This window comes from Actinia tenebrosa, unplaced genomic scaffold, assembly GCF_029948245.1.
Source record: "Actinia tenebrosa isolate PJP-AT-01 unplaced genomic scaffold, QUT_ActTen_1.0 PGA_scaffold10__47_contigs__length_13832649, whole genome shotgun sequence".
Lineage (NCBI taxonomy): Eukaryota > Metazoa > Cnidaria > Anthozoa > Actiniaria > Actiniidae > Actinia > Actinia tenebrosa.
This window is the reverse complement of record NW_028292570.1, coordinates 10,371,498-10,393,267: the sequence shown is the minus strand read 5'-3', so window position 1 is coordinate 10,393,267 and position 21,770 is coordinate 10,371,498. Positions and strand designations below refer to the sequence as shown.

At 36.0% G+C, this 21,770-nt stretch overlaps 3 protein-coding genes and 1 pseudogene across 3 annotated transcripts; 1 reads left to right on the top strand and 3 right to left on the bottom strand.

Annotated features, from left to right (window-relative positions):
- Positions 1-2,785: 2,785 nt before the first annotated feature.
- Positions 2,786-3,813, top strand: LOC116291769 (uncharacterized). The gene is made up of 4 exons (XM_089026369.1): positions 2,786-2,833; positions 3,165-3,313; positions 3,412-3,606; positions 3,683-3,813. The coding sequence occupies exons 1-4, from the start codon at positions 2,799-2,801 to the stop codon at positions 3,811-3,813; spliced, it is 510 nt and encodes a 169-aa protein (XP_088882495.1). The 5' UTR covers positions 2,786-2,798.
- A 45-nt stretch (positions 3,814-3,858) lies between these two features.
- Positions 3,859-5,905, bottom strand: LOC116291767 (uncharacterized). The gene is made up of 3 exons (XM_031698975.2): positions 5,157-5,905; positions 4,798-5,055; positions 3,859-4,457 (listed from the first exon to the last, which is right to left on the bottom strand). The coding sequence occupies exons 1-3, from the start codon at positions 5,246-5,248 to the stop codon at positions 4,289-4,291; spliced, it is 519 nt and encodes a 172-aa protein (XP_031554835.2). The 5' UTR covers positions 5,249-5,905; the 3' UTR covers positions 3,859-4,288.
- Positions 5,906-7,809: 1,904 nt separating this feature from the next.
- Positions 7,810-11,503, bottom strand: LOC116291768 (uncharacterized). The gene is made up of 7 exons (XM_031698976.2): positions 11,339-11,503; positions 11,023-11,183; positions 10,267-10,436; positions 9,989-10,066; positions 9,726-9,901; positions 8,492-8,567; positions 7,810-8,409 (listed from the first exon to the last, which is right to left on the bottom strand). Exons 1-7 carry the CDS (start codon positions 11,486-11,488, stop codon positions 8,282-8,284), a joined length of 939 nt encoding a protein of 312 aa, XP_031554836.2. The 5' UTR covers positions 11,489-11,503; the 3' UTR covers positions 7,810-8,281.
- A 3,744-nt stretch (positions 11,504-15,247) lies between these two features.
- Positions 15,248-21,727, bottom strand: LOC148912996 (uncharacterized; annotated as a pseudogene).
- Positions 21,728-21,770: the final 43 nt, after the last annotated feature.

Here is a 21,770-nt window from a genome sequence, read left to right as displayed (position 1 = left end):
GCTAGACGATCTAATGACAAGGGAGCATCTTTCATCCAGAGGTTCAGGAACCTCGCGTCCAGACAAAGCCGAGGTTTCGATGGCTCAACTATCAATGGCATCACCAGGTGCGGTGGGTCATCCGAACCCACCTCTCCCCATACTCTAAATGCACCAGATGTGAGACGCCCAAGTATCTCAGAGGAGATGAACTCTGAAAACTCTTTACAGGATGGGTGATTCGCAAACATCTTGCGCGGGGGTAATTCTGTCTTGTACCTCGACCCTTTGAAGGATCCCGAAAATGGCTGAGAAAATTTGAGGATGTCCCCCTTGTTTTTTATCCACTCCTCAATTCGCTCCTTTTGTGGATGTTCTTGGAGCAGTTCCGCCCAAGCTTGAACATTTTGATGAACACCCCCGACTGAGAAATTTTTGGGGTCCCTAAGTTTGAGAGTATATAGATCCGGGACCACACCCGTTGAAATTACTTCTCTCCAGTAAACTGGAGTCTTTTCTCGCCCCTCCTGACCGGGAACGCCGTCGATATCCACCCACGATCGATTCACTTGGAATTGTCTTGGCTCGATTGCTTTTTGCCATTCTACGGAATTCCCACCACTTGTCAACATCAACTGAAGGCTCGAACTTCCTCTTATGTCCCGTTGTCTGGGGAAAAACCGGTTCAAACCAGGATTCAAACACAGACAAATGGATAAAGCCAAGACACATCGAAATAAGACAAGATATTTATTGACGCGATAGGATACCGACGGGTTCCCGATCAGGAGAGAGCAACTTCAACACGCCTGTACAGGTCGTCTGGTGGTTGGCCGTAGTGGACAACCAGCAGGAGTTGTTCCCCCCGATATGGAAGACCTAAAACAGTAAGTATCCACCTCTCTAAAGACAAGACGTATGCCCGACATGCACGTCATAATAAATTTTATTTTATTTATTTTTTCTTTCGCATATCACACATCGGATTCCCTTTATTATTGATTGCATCCGGAGTATTTATAAGATGTCGGCCTGTTAAGTAGTATCTCCACTACAATTCCTACACGTCTTGGACGAGTTAAGTTCAAATGAAAATTAATACCGAACGCTAAGCGGTGTGTCAACATAATGTTCAAACATGAACCAAGCATGTACATGTTTAAAACAATGCGACGATTGTTTGCTCATTAGTCCATTAAAGAACCACATTATTAACCCCCAGCATTCATCTATTATTACAACCATAGGCATTTCGTTACGTTTTAACTAAGCCATATTTTTTGCTAACAATATTCCCTCTTGCCACACAAACATTAAAGCCCAACATGCAATATTTCCAGCCACACTGTCAATGTTCGAGTCTCACAGACAATATTTCACGCCTCACGGCAGCATTCGAAACCACATGGCGATCTACAAATGTCACGGGTAAACAATTTCAAGCCTCACAGGCACTATTTCCACTATCGCGCGTACACAATCTTTTAAGGGTCACAGAAAATATTATTAAAGTTCCACAGGCAATATCTCAAGCCTCACAGGCAATGCTCAAGTCGCACAGGCAATGCTCAAGTCTCACAGCTTATATTTCAAGCCTCACAGGCAACATTTCAAGCCTCACAGGCAATATTTCAAACCTCACAGGCCAGGCAATATTATTCAAGCCTCACAGGCAATATATTAGTCAAGCCTCACAGGCAATATATTAGTCAAGCCTCACAGACAATATTTCGAGCCTCACAGGCAATATTTGTCAAGCCCCACAGGCAATATTTTGAGCCTCACAGGTAATATTTCAAGCCTCACAGGCAATATTTGAAGCTTCACCAGCCAGGCAATATTATTTAAGCCTCACAGACATTACACATCCTTAACTGAAATACACCAGTTCATAAAGTTTATAGTGAATATGAAAACAAAATACAACAACAGCCGGAAAGATTAAACTTGGCACCAACGGCGATACCAGAATGCAAATTACGCGACTAGAAAACTTCGAACTAATATACGAAGCACACTAACTTAAAACTTCAGACCCAACGCTACGAACGACTAGGAACATAAACAACGCACTAGCGAAAGGAATATTACCTGAGGCGCTGCTTCCTGGACGTCAGGAGCAGCGGCATCTTGAGCGGGGTTTTGTGCTCCATCCTGCACAGCAGCATTCCGGTCCGCACCTTCGGGAGGATTTTGAGCAGCATTTTGAGCCGCATTTTGAAGCGGCGGCACATCTTCTACTGGGTTTAACACTCGAACAACTTCTTCTTGAGGTGGAACAACCGGAGCTTGTTCGGCCATATCACAGGAAGACGGGTTTGAAATACCAAATACTATAACAAAGACGATGTTTGACCGGCTGCCTCGAGTAGAGTGACACTATAGGACCACGTGAAGGGCTTTTATTATCTCATTTGCATAATCCCCGGGGACTCAAATTAGCAATGCAAATTGAGTTTGCATAGTATAGTAGTAATAAATTATGCGTTCGGTGTGTATATAATGAAGTAGAGAGAATAAGAGAAAAATTTATTTTCCCTTGCACACACTCTGTTATCAAGGACACATGTTATTTTCTGTCCTGTTTTTAATCTTTACATTTATCTTCTTTATTACCTTATGACCGTTGTTGTTTTGTTACTTTGTGCAATGTTGTCATTTCAGTTTGTATGTGTACTGTAGGTTCAACAGCCCATGACAAGTTAGTAACTGCACTGTCGAAACCAAGCCTCATTAGAGGAATAAAACAAGCCTCTCCTCTGGACCAAACAAGGGGTTTGGAAGGTTTCCACTCCGTCGTGAATTACTTCGCACCCAAAATGATCGCATACTCATATGTTGGGATGTACAGCAGGTACTCTTTGTGTTTCCAAGTTCCATTTTATTCAGACTGTGTGTTTTCTTTATTTCTAGGTATTCGACCTCTTGCATATTTAGCAATATGAGGGTCAAAACAAAAGACTTTTGATTTCTTTACAGTTAGTGTTTGGTCCCCATATTGACCTGCACTTCAACATGCTGCAAGAGATTTATAACCCTAAGTTTTACCCTATATTATTTGTAGGCGATGAAGTTACATGTAGTTGCTTAGATAATAGTAGTTGTATTCTACCTTTAACATTTTCTGTTGCACTTATTTTGTGTTTATCAGAGGGTATAATTTAGATGTAATTTTTGTTTTTTAGACACATCTTAGCCATTCTCCACTTCAATTCCAACTTGGACAGAGAAGTTAAGTACAAAGCTGATGGGACTGAGCAGTTGAGGGTGTCATATCCAAAGTTCAAAAACGGGGAGGCCACAGTGAGGAATGTGTGCATCACCCAAAACTTTGGTAAGAAATGGTGTTTAATAGTTATAATATTTCTCAACAAAACTTTAATAAATGTTTTGCGATAACGAATAAACTCACCCTCAAGTGTTATTTTACAGATTATGTAGAGGAATTGTATGACACCTTCCTGACAAGCAGCAAAGAAGAAATTAGAAGTGCCAGAGATGAACTACAAGAAATGACTCCATCCCCTATGAACTCGGTACTTCAAAAGCAGCCTGTTGCTGAAGCCGTTCAAAAAAGACTGGAAAGAAGAAGTATGGAAGTTGCAGATACGCCTGCCACTACACCAGGTATGTGTGGCCTAGTATTTTTTATTCTTATAATGCCTATATGCATTATTCTGAAAACCTTGTATCTATTTCATAGCATTGCAGAACCAAGCACAGGTCCAACATGAAGTTCCTGCAAATAGAGCACCCCCGAAGTGCAGACAATGTCAGCAACCCATAAAGGGACATAACAAAGTTAAAGATTGTCCAAGAAATAACAAAACATAAATATTTTTATTAGCATGATATGTACAGTAATCAATTTTTGTTCCAGTTCTTAATTAACAAAATAGCATTAATTTTCTCTTTTAATGCACCATACCATCAAACAAACTATTCAATAGGAAAACCAAATACCAAAACTTAGGACCATTGTGAAATTATTGCCTATTTCAGTAACATAGAAGCTGGAACCAGAATGGAAAATGACATAGTAAACCTCTGAATAGTTTGAGATACACCAGAGACTTTTTGCTGTGCTACTCGTGTACCATTTCAGTCTAAGGTTCTATGTTCTGAGTTTTGAAACTGACATTTTTTACAACCGATAGTGGGTCCAGTTTATCAAACTTGTATATAATATTATGTATTTGACAAAGCTTCATAAAGCTGTAAAAAGTATACTTTATTTTACTGATTTATAGTAAAAACATTCATCAGTTAAAAAAAGAAATAAATAAGAGTAATTGCAGAAACATTGAGTCTATGATTCTTCATCCAAATCAAATCCGGTGTAAGTTACTTCACTTGTACCAAGAGGAAATGCATCTCGTATGGCGAGGTACGCACATGCTGGTAAAGGAATTCTCCTTGATCCAAGCCAGCCATGAATGAGGCGCGAAAATTCTCTATAAGCGATACTTCTCAAAAACCTATGAAGGGAACGGGAAATAAATTATTTTAAAGGGAATAGATTCCAAGACAACGTAAATACTTCTCCACTTTATATAGGTGTTGACTAGTAGTGCAGAGAAGTGTATATACGTGAAAATGCCATGGGAGGGTCATGGAAGGGCGAAAGAACTCTCGCTTTCAAAAAAAACAAAACAAACAAACAAATAGATAGCTCTTTAGACCTACATCTGATAATAATGTTGTCCTTTGGAAACAACGGCTATTCCGACATGAATGTAAAGCAACCTTTTACGTCAAACGTGAGTAAGTCCTAACTACTGTAAGGGACACGCACTGAACAATATTACACATTCTTACCTTTCTTCAGATCCTGTTTGACGATATCTCTGCTTATTTTTCGTCTTGAATCTGTCGGCAGCCATTCTCAAACTCCACTTGTTGAGGCAAACCGGTTGGAATCCAGGATGTTGAGTCACACAGGAAAGTTCAACTTCGGGTGACAATTCTTGTCGCACCAGATCTGTTGTGAGGGATTCAACACAACCTATTTCCGTGCAACAGTAACATTCGCTTATGTTTTGGAGGTTCGTGATTGCACAATTTCCGCACTTGCACCTTCAATAAAGAATAAATAAGTTTGCTAAAAAAATCTGTGTTTACGTTTCACATAATTCTTAACTTTAGGAGTTGAATGCGACCACGAGTTTCTCACTTACCAATCACTAGCTGGCAATTCGCCGGTAAGTCGCTTCTTTAGCTCTGATTCAAGCTCTTCGATTTCCTTTTGCCTCTGGTTATATTGGTCCATCCCGGCACTGATCACTTGCTATGGGCTCATCCTGATAAGCGCCTTCGTCTACATCATCGAGTTCAGCTCCTGCTGTAGATGAACATTTGGTTGTCGACGCATCAACCGTTGTCTCTTCAAATTCCTCTTCAAGATCCGATATATCACCAATAAAAGAGCCTAAAGAGCTCTCAGTATCCGAACAGCTTAGTGACATTTCCATTTATGTAGTTTTCCAGAAGATTTCGATATGTTTCGAGCGATAACAAGGAATACAAGGGAGCAACAAGCATGAACGATGCCTTTACTTTACTGTAGCTTTGTATAGCTTGCTAGTTCGCGTACCTTAGCTGACGTCACTCGACCCAGGCCCCTAAATTGCACGAGGAACTCTAAATTCGGCAAGGGCGCCAAATTCAAATTGATATTACGAATTGAGAATTTACCTAATTCAAAAATTCTTTTTGCATTTCGCTTTTAAATGTATGTAGATTTGAATAAGGTTTCGGAAAAATTGGGTTCAGTTGCACTTTAAGTATTAGGAAGACCTTGAGGCGATATAAGCCGTGTTATACTTCATTTGCCAAAATATCGCTATATTTCCGAGAAAAAGGAGAAAAACCGATTTGTGCATAATTGACTCTCTGAGAGAGCCAATATATCATCCAACTTCGAGGGCCTAGCGTTCCTTTGCAAAAATGTGTATGGGCTTCTTTGTTGAAAAACTTTTTTTAACATTTTGGCTTGAAATCTGTGAAATTTTATTATTTTCCAATAAAGTTTATGTTGGCGGAAAAGTTTTTATTAGCAAGTTACTTTGGCACGTCATGAAATATAAAGAACTTTGAAAAAATATTTTAACCTTGTGCTGTATAAAATAAAACGTCGAATTGAGAAGTTAAAACAATGTTCTAATCGTGAGTAAAGTGATTGTTTTGGGATTTTTGTTCTGAGATGAGTAATACTTGTGCTACTCATTACGCTTCTTTCGTGCTTAGCAGCCTCCCGCGTGCATCGATAACTCGGTAGATGCACGCTACTTATGAACCGTACCATTCCTTCAATTTGATGTCAATAACTTAAAGTCAGTCAAATACACATCGGTAGCAGAATCCAACTGGTTACCCACGATATATCATCAGGACGTCTGTTAGTGTTGTCAATTTTCTGGATGAAAAGCTTCGAATTCAGTTATGGTTTTAGAATCAGTGTCAACAGGAAATTGAACTTTCTTTCAGCTCTTCTTCTTGATCTTATTGTAGTCTTGATATTATAATTAAACCTTGGCAATTTAAAACCATCTTCTTTGGTAAGGGTGCATAATTTAACAGAAGACAGATTTTCTGTCCTTTTTGGTGGGATAATACGCGTGTAACGGAAGTTAGTGAATACAAAAAATTACAAGTAGTTTAGTTCATACCAAAGACAGGTTTTCCCGCCAATTTGTATTGGTGGGATGATACACGTGTGTACTGGAAGTGAGGCATACATAACCCTTATTAACTGAGTAGCGCGAGAGCCATAAGAAAGTGAAAAAAAAAAAGGGTCCATAACTTACGTTACGAACCGAGCAAACAAGGATAATAAGATATTTATTGTATGGCAAGGCATTTAGTTAGAAAAGAGGGGGAGAAACAACAACAACAACAAAAAAAACAGACGCATGTCAAACGGGAACTTCATTGGAAAGGCTTCCTGTACGTGCCACAAATCATGCGTGTTTGAGTCACTCAGGAAGATAGTTTTTAGTTTTAAAGTTATCTGAAATACTAGAAAAAAGTGAGCCTTTCTTTTTACTGAAAGTTAGGCTTTCTTTCACAAAACATGTGAATGCAAAAAACCTGAGCATTAGAATAAAACTGTCGTACTTCAAACGTTTTTTTAGACTCAAGATTGTCAACCAATATGAAAAAAAAAATACTACTGGCTTTCGTTTTGTTTTCTTATGAAAATACTCTCCAGGAATGAATGAGAAGCTTTGGAAAATTACAACTTAGTGAACATGGATAGTTTTTTGATACTGTTGACTGTTTGAAGCATGCCGGCCATAATGCACAATAAACGCATTTTCAACTCAGTGAAAAGGTACTGCCAACTCTCCTGTCCGCAAATGCTTTTAAATTCAAGTGAGGATGAAATATTATGAGATATGGAAATACCTAAAAAGCGGATGAGCCTAGAAAACTGCTTAAAATTCCAACGAAAGAAACCACTGACTTCTTCATTGGATCGACTCAGATAAGTTCAAACTTAACGTTGTAACGTTACTGAAATAATACATTTGCTTGATGAAATTATAATTTTTTTTTTCTAGTAAAACTATTTTTATTTCATTTATGAGCTATTGAAGCCGCTATTCAGTTCGTAGTTTTACCTAGTTTTTTTTTATTTAAGTCGTACGAAATCGCAATTGCTCAACTAATGTAGTGTCTAGTTCAAAAAAACTTCTCGCTTATTGACGTTGTGACTTCTTTATCAGTCTAAAGTAGGTTATCATTAGATAATTTATTTAAGTTTTTCGGCGATTTCCATCTAGAAAATTTTTTTTAGAACGATTTGAATGTTTTTAAAAGATCCTAAGTACAGCATTTTGTTTCATTTTTTGGTCCGTACCGTATGGACCGTAAATTGAACAATCATAACGGTGTGAAAATACCTTGCCATATAAAAAAAATTAATTACTATTAGTATAAGTCCCGCATACCAGTGGTAATCTATCAACCAATGAGTGTTATCGTCATATTGGTGAAATCTGTAGATATATGCATGGAAATTAGTTTTAATTGTTTCTCCAACACTCTCTATGTTTCCTAAGGCGAAGCATAGTCGAAGAAGCAAATCATTCTCGATTGAACGTGTTTGATTCATTTCATATCAGGCGCGTCCCGTCGTTTCCACGAAGATCAATCTGACCATGACATGCTCTGGTCCAGTGGAAGAATAAGCCCACCGATAAGAAAGGTTTGTTTTATATGAAGTATTCAATACTTTTATACTTATTGGTATTTCTCTAATCAAAAAAAGAAGCAACAACAGGAGAGAGAATACTTAAGACTAACGATACATACCCTTGATCTTCTCACCTTTTTCTAAACTCCACCGGCATGATGGACTGTCGTGTGACGATACAATCCATCCCGGACATATTCCATCTTCAAACGAACATTGGAGCCTGGTTGAATCTGAAAAGGTCAAATTTGTTCTTTAGAATCGCCCAAGTAAACATAAAATCATTTGTTTTGAAACGCCATATCTATTGCTTACCGGAAACTTGTATGGACTTCGTAATACGTCTTTTCTTGTGCCAATGCGTTAGGTCGTCGGGAAAGTGATACGATAACTATGTATGCATTTAAAAAAATATATTTGTTGTAAAACTTTGGTAAAAACATTCAAATATAAGAAAATACTTTAGACTGAACGTAAAGAAACATATGAGCTTTGTCCGAGCTTCCTACAGTAAGAAAACGATGTATTATTTTATATTTTTATTTGTTTTATTAGTTGTTTTTGTGTGTGTGTGTGTTTCTTTTCTCTGTGCGGAAAATAATAACCATCTAAAAATCTCGCTTTCTATTTGGTGGACTAAAGCACGTTGTTTATGATGGCGCACAGCACAGCACAGCACTCCACATCACGTGCGTTTGTTATGGGGCTTTCAATTTGTGACGTACTTCCGGGTGGAAATGTAATCATTTGTAGAAAAGATTAGGTGTTGAATTTCGATTGCGTACAACATTAGTAAAATGTCTGAATTTTAAGAAAAAAATTTTCCCGCATAAACCTTTGAGTGTATTAGTAGAAGAAGAATCCTATATTTAGTTATCAAGTCTTATACAGGTTCTTCAAAATCGAAAACGATCATGGTAACAGTTTTTGCGTAATAAAAGCACTTGCAGTACAAAAAAAACAACAACAAACAAACAAGCAAACAAACAAGCAAACAAACAAACAAACAAACAAAACTTATAAGCTTCATTTCGGCTTTCTTCAACACCTGACCATCGACTTATATGTATTAACTCGCAATGTGTTTCTTGTAAATTTTTCCTTTTAGCATCATAAAATTCGTTCTTTATCTCTGTCTTAAGTTTTTTCTTCTTTTTAGCGTAATTATATAAATATAGGAATATATATAAAGATTGCAGATAGATCAAATACAAGACATCACTTTAGCTATTCGCGATCTTTTAATTTAATTAATTAAAGTTTGTATGATGATCGCGTAAGCGTGAAACTCGGATTAACAGCTAAAGTGATTTCTTGTATTTGATCTATATCTACAATCTATATATATATATATATATATATATACACTGCGGTTTGCATAAACTTTGAGCCTTTATATATATATATACACACACATATATATACAAGTACATCAAAAGTGCATCAAAAATTATGGGATGTCATCTCTGATATTTTTTTCAGAAAGCCCTAGTGATAGACAACTCGAAAATATATATACATATGACTCAAAAGAGATCTCATATCTTACATCAATGCTGTAATTGTCCGGTTGCACGATCGTCGAGATTTTCAATTTCATTTTGTGCTCTTCACAGCTCATTTCGAGTCTCCCGTTAACCATTATCGTTCGCTTAAAAGCCTCCAGCTGTCTTACCAGTGGACAGGAAGGACAGGCAAGACCTTTGCAGCAGAATTTGTAGACAGCTATGGAGAAGAGAGTAATCAATTATAGAAGTTTTGAAAAGTCCAAAATAAAGAGCGAGAAGTATAAGTGAACAAGTAATGACTCACCTTCAAAAGTTAACTCTGAACCAAGAACAATGCTTCTACTGATGTTGTTGGTTAATTGAAACTTAAGAACTCTAGAACCTGTGATTTAATAAATACGTGATAATAAAGGTAAATATGGAGTAAAAGGCAAAATCTCTTTATACTTTACCAGAGATAAAAGGAGAAAATGGGTGAAGATAAAAGCAGTGGTATAAAAAGAACTCCTTTGCTATTTGGATATTCTGTTCCATCGACACAACTAATCAATCGTGACAACTGAGCACAAAGATGAACCTTACCTGGTCTCATCCAGTAGACAAACTCAGAGGGGAAAAGTGGCATCCCTTGTTCATCGGGTAACTTTAAGACTACGGTAAGATAATCGTTATTGACCCGCTGCCGCATGTAAGCCTCCATATGATACAAATGACATCTGCTGAAGTTTTGTAACTTATATTGGCTTGGACTCCTGGAAAAAAGTGTCCAAATGTTACCACAACAATGAAGCAAGAAAGCAAGCAACCAGACAATCAACCAGACAAAAGTGACAAACAAACACATAAACAAACAAAATTACTATCAAACAAACGAACATATTGACAAACAACAAAACAAAGCTACTCAGTATCAAACAAAAATAAATAAATAAATAAACTAAAGACAAAAAACAACTCAATAACCAACAAACAAACAAACAAACAAACAAAAAACAAATAGACAAACAGACAAACAGACAAACAGACAAACAGACAAACAGACAAACAGACAAACAGACAAACAGACAAACAGACAAACAGACAAACATAAAAACAGAAAAACAGACAAACAGAAAAACAGAAAAACAGACAACAGACAAACAGACAACAGACAACAGACAACAGACAAACAGACAAACAGACAAACAGACAAACAGACAAACAGACAAACAGACAAACAGACAAGCAGACAACAGACAGACAACAGACAAACAGACAAACAGACAAACAGACAAACAGACAAACAAACAAACAAATAAGCTAGCAACCAAGAAGCAAAACTGAAAATAATAATCTTACAATTTATATCCGGTGGGATACGTAGGTGACTCAATTTTAATCAACAGCTCGTGATCAGCTCTTTCATTATCACCCAGTCCTGGTTCTTCAGCTCTTCTTAGCCATATTTCACATTCATCATCACATGAAGCTGCGATAAAGTAAAGTCTTGACATTGCAACCTGATGATTTAGGATAAGTTTACCATTAGCGACTTAGGATTACATTGAAGAGCACTGATATAAGGCATGGACAATAAAAAAGATCAAATTACAAGAAACACCTGGTTATCCGATCCATGGTGGTTAACTAAGTGAAAAGAGTTTTCAAGTCTTACCATCACATAACCTTGCTCTCGTAGACTGTAGTTTGACAGACCAGAAAACGCAGTTATGCTAAAGGATGGTGAAACACTGGATATATTGGGAGAACCACTAAACACATCATTAAACTTCAAAACTGAGCTCTTGTTAGACGTTGTGTACATGTTCCATGATTCATACAATACTCCACGTATATTAGTGAAATTGTCTGCAAAGACATTAAGACATTCATAAAACACAGACAAGCGGATGATGCTGGAATGAGTGCATTCAGATGGATAGAGTTGATGAAGGTGGTTGGGTATATGGATGGATGAATGGATGGATGGATGAACGAATGAATGGATAGATGGGTGTAAATAGATAAATGATGGGAGTGGATGGATGCATGCTTGGATAGACGCATGGATCAATCTCGTACCCAGAGCCCACGTTCCTCATGGTCAGCACCGAGAAACGAGAGGCTCTTGTTGCAGCCGATTTTATGCGAGCTTCCGGTCCGTGAATCTCGGACCGGAAGTTTCAACTGCGCATGCTCAAACAAAATTCTAAAAATGGCGGCCAGGCGTCAAGAATTCGATTTATTTCGTGATGCATTGGATTACGGACTAAAAATAATTGGAAAAGGAGATTTACACCAGATTTCAAAATAGTGCGAACTCTCGGGATTTCCAGTTTCGGTCGATCTTCGACACTCGACCGACATCACTCGACGGCTTGGTAACCAGGCTAACCAGGCGGGTTACATATCTATCAATGGCAGTCATGACGAAAACCAAACTCGGGAACTGATCATGAAAGATATAAATCAGGTTTTGACAAGACCATAGACTTCAATATACCATTTTCATTGTCTGGAATGAAATTTAGAATTTACAATATTTTATTGGCTGTGTTCCCGACTAAAATTTTGAAGTAAACTAACGTAACCTTACGTATAATAAGCTTATACTCACATGTTAGCAGTCGATACCTTCCTCGTCTCCCAAGTGCTTTGACATCTCGCTGCTGTTTATATAGCTTTCTTATTTTACACAGGAATGTCTCGCCAACGAAAAGAGCCCTGCATGTTTCTTGAATTGTGGAGCAATAAATTATCTGATGATAGATTACCCTCCATCGCAGATCAGTTGATATGGTTTCCATGATCAGTTCCCAAGTGAAAATGGCATATTGATGGTCTTGTCAAAACCTGATTTATATCTTTCATGATCAGTTCCCGAGTTTGGTTTTCGCCATGACTGCCATTGATAGATATGTAATACGCCTGGTTAGCCTGGTTACCAAGCCGTCGAGTGATGTCGGTCGAGTGCCGAAGATCGACCGAAACTGGAAATCCCGAGAGTTCGCACTATTTTGAAATCAGGTGTAAAGTTAAAAGAAAAGCAATACCAAGTACTAGAAGCCATTTGTCTTAAAGAAAAAGACGTCTTAGCTATTCTCCCAACTGGATATGAGAAGTCTTTGATTTACCAAGTTTTACCTCCAGTTATGGATTTTTTTTTTAGTAATTGGAAAAGGAGATTTAAACTTAAAAGAAAAGCAATACCAAGTACTAGAAGCCATTTGTCTTAAAGAAAAAGACGTCTTAGCTATTCTCCCAACTGGATATGGGAAGTCTTTGATTTACCAAGTTTTACCTCCAGTTATGGATTTTTTATCTGGTTATAACATCAATCCTTTAATTAATACTACTAAGCGTACTGTAATTGTCATATCGCCTTTGACTGCATTGATACAAGATCAAGTATCAAAACTGAAGGAATCTGGACTGAACGTTTGTTTGTTGAAAGGGGATCGTGTCACGAAGGGAGTTGACGAGAAAGAAAGCCAACCACTTGACTGTATGCTAAATTACCAACTTATATTTGCTCATTCGGAAGCTGTTGTGAATAACAAGAATGTATTGAGAATCATGAGGTCCAAAAAGTTTGGCGCTAAACTTAAAGCAATCGTACTGGATGAAGCTCACTTGGCATTAGATTGGTAACACCCTTATAAAGTAAAAATTCTTAAATTAAGAAACTAAGTCTTATTTTAAGGTCCCCAGATAAGAGGACATACTTACTTACTTTAGAGAATGAATAGTCTTGAATTAAGCACTTTTGGATCTTAAAACTAGAAACTTTGGTATCTTGCATTCTTTTATTTTGAATAAAATATTTTCTTATTTAAGACAAATTCTATGTCAGGTTAAGTTACACAATTTTATTGAATTAAGAATTGCATTTCCCTAAATACAACATTATAACAACTTAATTTGAGAATTTTGTGTTCAATAAAGTAATCATCTTTTGTTGATTTCTTAAATTGAGTATCTGGTTTTCTTATTTTAAGACTTTGATCAAATTCAAACATTAGGAGTGATACAAATTCAGTATGAATTACTTTTTAAAATACCTATTTGCATAATTAACCCCACCCCTTATTAGCTTAGGAGAGGAGAAAAAATATATATGAAAACCAAAATTCAATTGGTAAACAATGGCTTTCAGAAAACCATACTGATAACTGCTCAGAAGATGCATGTATGTACCACCCAATGTTCAATAAATTTCAAACTTTAATCCATTGCATCATGGAATCTTTTGGGCTCTTCTTGACTTTTTTCAGCTACTATTTTAAATTAAAATATTTTAAATACATCATATAGAACCTTTATATAATAAATGTGTTTCTCACGATTTAAAAGAAAAAACATTTTTTATATGCATGATTCAGACCAGCATACCAAAAGTTATGACTTCTTTCAAGTATTTTTACTAATGTGCCAGTAATGGGTCTCACAGCCACTACAACCAAGAAAGCTAGAAGTGAGATAGTGGCATCTCTTGGTCTTATTGACCCAATTATAATTGAAAGTAACCCTGACAGAAGTAATATCTATTTTGCTTCATCAAGAAGGCCAGATCGTGGGGAAACAAAGTTTACATAGATTCTTGATGCATTAATTGCAGATCTTGACAGGCATAAACTTGATTTCCCTTTGACTATTGTCTTTGGTAATCTTGAAACAATTTCAAATTGTTTTGCATATATGAGTGAGAAAATGGGGAAAAGACAATACCACCCCTTAGGGTCTTTAGAAATGGCAAGTAACAGGCTTTTTACACAATACCATGCGCAATATCCAGTACATGAGAGAGAGAAAATTGTTGATGGTCTACTTTCTGGAAGCTCAAAGCTGAGAATCATATTTGCAACTATTGCTTTTGGGATTGGCCTTGATTTGAGAAATATAAGAAATGTCATTCACACAGGGGTGCCATATACACTGGAAGAATACTTCCAGGAAGCTGGGAGGGCTGGGCGCGATGGCCTACCCTCCAAGGCAATCATCTACTATAATTCATATGATATATCCAGAGCAAAAACAAAAATTGTCGGAAGAGATGAGAATGTATGTCACTGCCCAAAAATGTAAACGTCAAATGATCTTGAGTTACTTTTGCTTCCAAGAACCACAAAGAGCTGGGCCTGAACATGATTGCTGTGATTATCATCAGCAGTTATGCAACTGTGATGACTGTATAATTGAAAGTGTTGCATACATACTGGACAATGATGTGGTAGAACAACCAGAATCAGATGGCAGTTTACTTGAACCTCTTGGTGATGCAAACAGAGAGGAACTCTTAGTAGAACTTGAAAACTTCAGATTGTCTCAACCTGGCATTGGAAGATCTGTTGTTGGAAGCACAAGCTTTATAAGTGGTGTGAGTTTGGAACTCCTGCATGATATTGTTGAAAACTTATCTAACTCCAGGTCATTAGAAGATATAGAAGGTAAACTACCTGTTTTTAGTCATGACAATGCTGTCCAACTCTGGAACTTTATTCAAAAATACATTTGAAACATCATACAAGATTAAACATATGTATGCTTCAAAAGGTAATTTGTGTTTCAAATACATATTTGTACCTTATACTTCATCAGCACAATCATCATCTTCAACAAAATCATCATCGCCTGACTCTTCCTCTGACTCTTCATGTTCATCTCCGCAGTAAAGATACATATGTTTAAGTAGTTTTCTTTTGTGATTGGTCATCCATGAATGCAAAAGTGGGACATTCAGTTTGTCAAGTGGAGTCTTGGAAATTTCTGGGAATGTATTGAAGGTTCTACCAGGTTGATGATCAAACGGTTTTGTTGCATTTATGATGTTAAGCATCTCCATGATATCTTCTGTGCTGCAAGCATGTGTGTGAGCAGGACACGGCTAAAAAACCGCTGCGCATGCGCCAAGATTCCTGAAAACAAGATGGCGGACGCGTGAGTGTTTCCCGTGCTTCAGAATGCTCATATTTCCAATGACCACCAGCGTTTCAGTTTGACTTTGATTGGAGATCTAGAGCAAGTAGATAAATATGTAGACCCTATTGAACATGTCCATGGTCTTTGAAAGAATATTGACTCATTGGTCATCATGATAGACGATGCTGTTTTTGGGCTACAATATTCATAGTCGTGGCAAAAATCGTTGCGAATCACCTTTGTATTTCGAGCCGACTTAAGGTCAGGACAACATACTTAAGCTCAAGACTGTGATATTTTGTTCATTATTCGTCATTCTACAACATATCAAATGAGCTCCTGATTCCAAGGATGAGCACCGAAACTATTTGCATTTTTTCCTTCCTTGTACACGAAGCCTTCAACGAGGTGCCTGGGCATTCGAGGGAAAATTCTTCGTACGATCAATAGTCCATCATTGCCATTCTAACCTTTCAAATGTGACAAGATTCGCTATACTTTAAATCAGATTTATGATACAAATGGAATTATTTCAATAAAAATGTTTCCAATAGTAATAAGTTGTAATCTTATTGCCTCCGAATATTTCCGCCATAATTTGCTTAAGTAAGGTAATTATAGATCAACAAACTTAAGCTTCTAGCTTTGTGAAAATGTTTGTTATTTTTTCTTCTACTAAATATCGAAACTGAGATTTGCCTTTTGTTAATTTTTGATATACAAAGTTATTAGTCAACGCAGCTAGATTTCACTTCAGAAGGTAAAATAGAGGATATTACATGGGCGCGCGGAGATACGAATTTTATCTTCGAGTGTTCAATTGATATCTCACGAGTGAGCGCAGCGAACGAGTGAGATATCTAAATTAAACACGAGAAGATAAAATTCGTATCTCCAAGCGGCCATGTAATGTTCTGTTTATTATATAGATATCGATGAAACTTAAATAAAACAAAAGCTCAAAAATTCTTTATTAAAATAGCAAGCCGATTCAACAGCGATATCTTCAGGTGTGAAAGATATGGTATCTTCCACTGGTTAAAGATATCAAGTTTTCGACACTAGAGAAAACCTGGTATTTCATCGATATCTATATATAATAATAAAAAATAATCTCTGGGTGCTTCCAAAATGACCTATTCAATACATATATTTTTTCGAGTTTACCTATTTTCATAACATGAATACAAAACAAGTCGATCACTTAAATAGTTTAGCCTTTTTTTAATATAAAATTATCTTAAACATTAATCATGCCACAAAGGTGGTTACTGGATATTTCTACTATAGCATTAATCTATTCTGCATTATTGGTAAGACAGAAGTTGATGCTATGAAATCAGAACAAGCATAAAATTAAAGTTTATAAATAATTTATACACATACAATGGGATAAACCTCTAAATTCCTTGTTATATTTTTATAATATTTCAAAAATATTTCAGTTACAACAATTGAGGACTCATGCTCACACTCTTATTACTCATTAGGAGCATTTCAGATTTAGGTCTAGGACTAGTTAAAGCTTTGTTTTATTTTATTTTATTTTTGTTTGTTTTGTTTTGAAAGTAAACCTTTTTAAGAAAAGAAAGTCTCCTTTTTTAGCCTCTTGTAAACTGTAATACTTTATACAATTAAAACTGATTAATGTAATGTGAAAGGTGACTGTAACTCTTTTTTCTATTTATTCCAAATGATATCATCATTCTGACAAATATAATAAATGAAACACAATTATATCTCACTTCTGTAGTTAACCAATTATCTATTCCAAAAGAGCTAATATATAGTCAATATATGAGCTGTTTCAAGAAATAAAACCTGGAACTGAAAAGAAATAACATTGACTTAGAGCCACACTGAATGTATACTTCCATTTTAAGAGGCAGTCTCTGTAAAAGCGGCCCACTGCATTTCGGGTCAGAAAATAGTTTTCCCTCAAACTTTTACCATAGAAAGGTAATTACTAGTAAGTAATGAAAATGACTTTATTTTCTCGAAATTCATCAAAATGATTTTTTTACAGCGCATAAATCCTGGACCACCGTTATCACTAAATTTACATTTATTATCAATTGAAAATTGCCCATATTCAAGTCGTCACTGCTCGCAAAATATAAAACGCTGGAACAAACCATTATTTTTCCTGACTTTTACATTCATTCTAGTGTCAAGAATAAGCAAAATTTTGAATGTTAAGCAAAAGGGGAAAAAGGAGAAAAATAAGTATTCATACCCATTTGACGGCTTTTTGAAATCAAGACAAACCACCCTTCACTAAAAAGCTTTTTTCTCCCAAGTCCGGAACGGATTACTTAAGTCTTTTACTTCAATCTACTGACCGAAGGTTGATAAAAGTGGATTCATAAAAACATTTTGCGCTTTTTATGTATCTTCGTCACAGCAACCTCGGACTTTTTCGTGTTTTTACCAAAATGTCTCATGAAATATGCAAATTAAGTACTGAAATAAACTATAACTAACCATTATTACTTGCTTGAATTTTACTATATCCGGTGTTAACACACTAAATATTATCTTATTTTCCATTTTAAACTACTTTGAAGTAAAATCGTCTCCAAAAAATACGCTATGATGCGTTTGACGCGGTATATGAACTGTTTTGAAGTTTAGGCAAATTACTTATTGATAATGTAAACTAATTTTTCTAAAATATAGTTTCCAAAACTGTATTTCAAACTGTGTCAACACTCAATTTGCATAAACTTCAAAACAGGCTAGCCTTGGAAATTTTTGGTGACCCACTAAGGCTTGCCTCTATTCAACACAGCAAGGTATACCAGGCTACAAGAGCTCTAATACCTAAAGTCGGCATTCAATTAAAATTTCGATATGTCCAAGCGAACGTTTAGATAAACGAGTGGTGATGACTAGTAGAATACTAGTTTGGACTGCGTTCGATGTTTCTGAATAAAACAGTCGGAACTCGTGGATAAATTGAATCACCGTAAAAAGCTTTGTGAAACTTTTCGAAACATTTCGGACGCTGAGTCCTTAATCGTCGGAGTAAGTGACATTTAGATAGTCTGCGTAGCAGCGCTTTGAGGGGAGGGGTAGGAAGGGACAGTGGAGGCGAGTCGTCTTTAGGCGCGATTACACCGAGAAATTTTTGCCCTGTCTAAACTTTCGCTTGGACATATCTAAATTAATTGAATATTAAAATAGATGCTTTTTGACAAGTTTTTAGGTTATTTCAAGACAATAAAAGAAGAGAAATACAGTTTTGTAAACTATATTTTAGAAAAATTAGTTTACATTATCAATAAGTAATTTGCCTAAACTTCAAAACACTTCATATACCGCGTCAAACGCATCATAGCGTATTTTTTGGAGACGATTTTACTTCATAGTAGTTTAAAATGGAAAATAAGATAATATTTAGTGTGTTAACACCGGATATAGTAAAATTCAAGCAAGTAATAATGGTTAGTTATAGTTTATTTCAGTACTTAATTTGCATATTTCATGAGACATTTTGGTAAAAACACGAAAAAGTCCGAGGTTGTTGTGACGAAGATACATAAAAAGCGCAAAATGTTTTTATGAATCCACTTTTATCAACCTTCGGTCAGTAGATTGAAGTAAAAGACTTAAGTAATCCGTTCCGGACTTGGGAGAAAAAAGCTTTTTAGTGAAGGGTGGTTTGTCTTGATTTCAAAAAGCCGTCAAATGGGTATGAATACTTATTTTTCTCCTTTTTCCCCTTTTGCTTAACATTCAAAATTTTGCTTATTCTTGACACTAGAATGAATGTAAAAGTCAGGAAAAATAATGGTTTGTTCCAGCGTTTTATATTTTGCGAGCAGTGACGACTTGAATATGGGCAATTTTCAATTGATAATAAATGTAAATTTAGTGATAACGGTGGTCCAGGATTTATGCGCTGTAAAAAAATCATTTTGGTGAATTTCGAGAAAATAAAGTCATTTTCATTACTTACTAGTAATTACCTTTCTATGGTAAAAGTTTGAGGGAAAACTATTTTCTGACCCGAAATGCAGTGGGCCGCTTTTACAGAGACTGCCTCTTAAAGTGTGACAAGGTTATAACCACACTCCCAACATACCTGGATTTTCAAGGAAAGATAATAGGAAAAAGAGGATACATATATGTGTATATATATCGCTAAATTGTCAAAGTTTTAGGGATTCGGTGTATATATATATATATTTGTATGACCGGTAGATGAAAAATCTATCTTCTTTGGTTCTTTACTTTTGTAAAATAAACACTGAGGACAATGCACATGGCAAGGCTTCTGCTGTCAAAATAATGAAGGCTTTTACACATAATGGCTAAACACAAAAATTCAGAAAGACTTTTCTATTTTCAGTGCTGCAAAGTGCTTATATAGAGAAATACATTATTATATATATATAGCAGGTTTGGGATATCACTTGAAAAACCTTGAAAAGCTAGAAATTGAGAAAAAAATCATTTTTGACATGAACTATAAATGGCACATTAACTTTGGAAGCACTTTTAAAAGACAACCTTTGGTTTTGGTATTCACCTGTAAGATTTAAAAGAGAACAAGACCTTAACCAAACTATACAATTCAACAGCTCGCTGTTATACACAACCTTACTTCCACTTTACAGCTATAGCACTTAACAAAATATTTTCTCTTTTTAATCAAAGGAGTTTACTTCCACACTAGACATAATACTATGATATTATGATTTTTTTCATTTATAATAATATGATGAATTATTGAACTGAACTGAAAGTAATATGAATGGAGAGAATCTAATATACACTCTAATTTGCATTTAATTCCTTTAAATAGTGATGAAAATATTTAATTGTAAACCAGGAGGTGATTAAAATAGCCTTTTAAAAGCAACTTCAGTCTGTATTCAAAATCGTCTTGAAACTTAATATGAAACTGGTTGCCGAATAATTTGTTTGTTTGTTTGTTTTTGCTTTTTGCGTTGTTGTTGTGTTTTTTGTCTGCGAAATCCCCAAACGAAGGCATATCTAGGGTTTTACCTCACGTTATTGAAATTTGTCTAAAATTTGCGAGTACCAGAATTTATAAGTAAGGTATTTTACATCATGATCGGGGTAAAGCATGTTCATCTATAGCTTTTATTGCGATTTTTAAAGTTTACAGCATCCATGACTATATTTACTTGATTATCTTGACAATCGATGAGCTTTTCAAGTTCAGCATCTTGAAATAGACTTGGAACAAGAAAACAATAATTGTATTTCTTCTCTGTCTTTTTATCCAAGTAAGCTTACTCGATGACTTGTTTTTGTCCGAATTAGACTAAAAACTTGACAATTTACCATCTACCGGACATCGTGTTTCTTATCTGTGTCGTTTTCTTGATAAACTATGGCATAAAATCAAGGTCTTTGAGATAAAAACTGCGATTTTTGGAAGGAAAAATGCCCGACAGGAATCCTTTCCTCGTCCGCCATTTTGTCAGAGCGCCTGCGATAAATTCAGCGGTAAACCACATTGCGCACTCTCAGTTGAGATTTAAATTAGCCAATCAGCGGTTTTTTAGCCGTGTCTGTGAGCAGTGGAATCATCAGAAATGTGAGATTCTTGATCGAATTTTTGGCAAATCTCCTTCAATCCATATGCAGCTCTTGAGCATCTTTGAACAGCTTTCAATGTCTTATTTGCACATAGTCCCTTTAAAATGTCTTTGTTACTTTTAACAAGATGTTCCATTTTCAAATCATTGGCATAGTTAGTTCCCAGCCCTCCTTTTGGATTTACGAATTGTCCATGCAATACTCTATGAGCAGTTTTATCAGTGTACAATGCTCGTATTCATGTTATAAACCTTTGAGCTTCACATGCATACTTCGTTCCTCTTTTTCTGCATCTAAAATACAAGATTAGCATCTTCCAGTTAATGAGACTACGCTCATCATCACCTTCACGTTCTGTATCATTAAGTTGCATTAACATGAGACCCAACTGTATAATTTGTAGGCCATAGTTAAGTACTCTGTCTTCTCTACTATCTGTGGGGATATCTGAGATAGTACTCTTTGAATGAAGCGCTCTTTGTCTTGATCGGTTTGACCTGTCATGGTATCCGATGTGGTTAATGCTGCTAATAGTTCTTTTTGCCAGATAACCAGTTGGCCAGGTGTCAAGTTATCAGATGCAGGTCCAATGATAGATAATACGAGTACTGCAA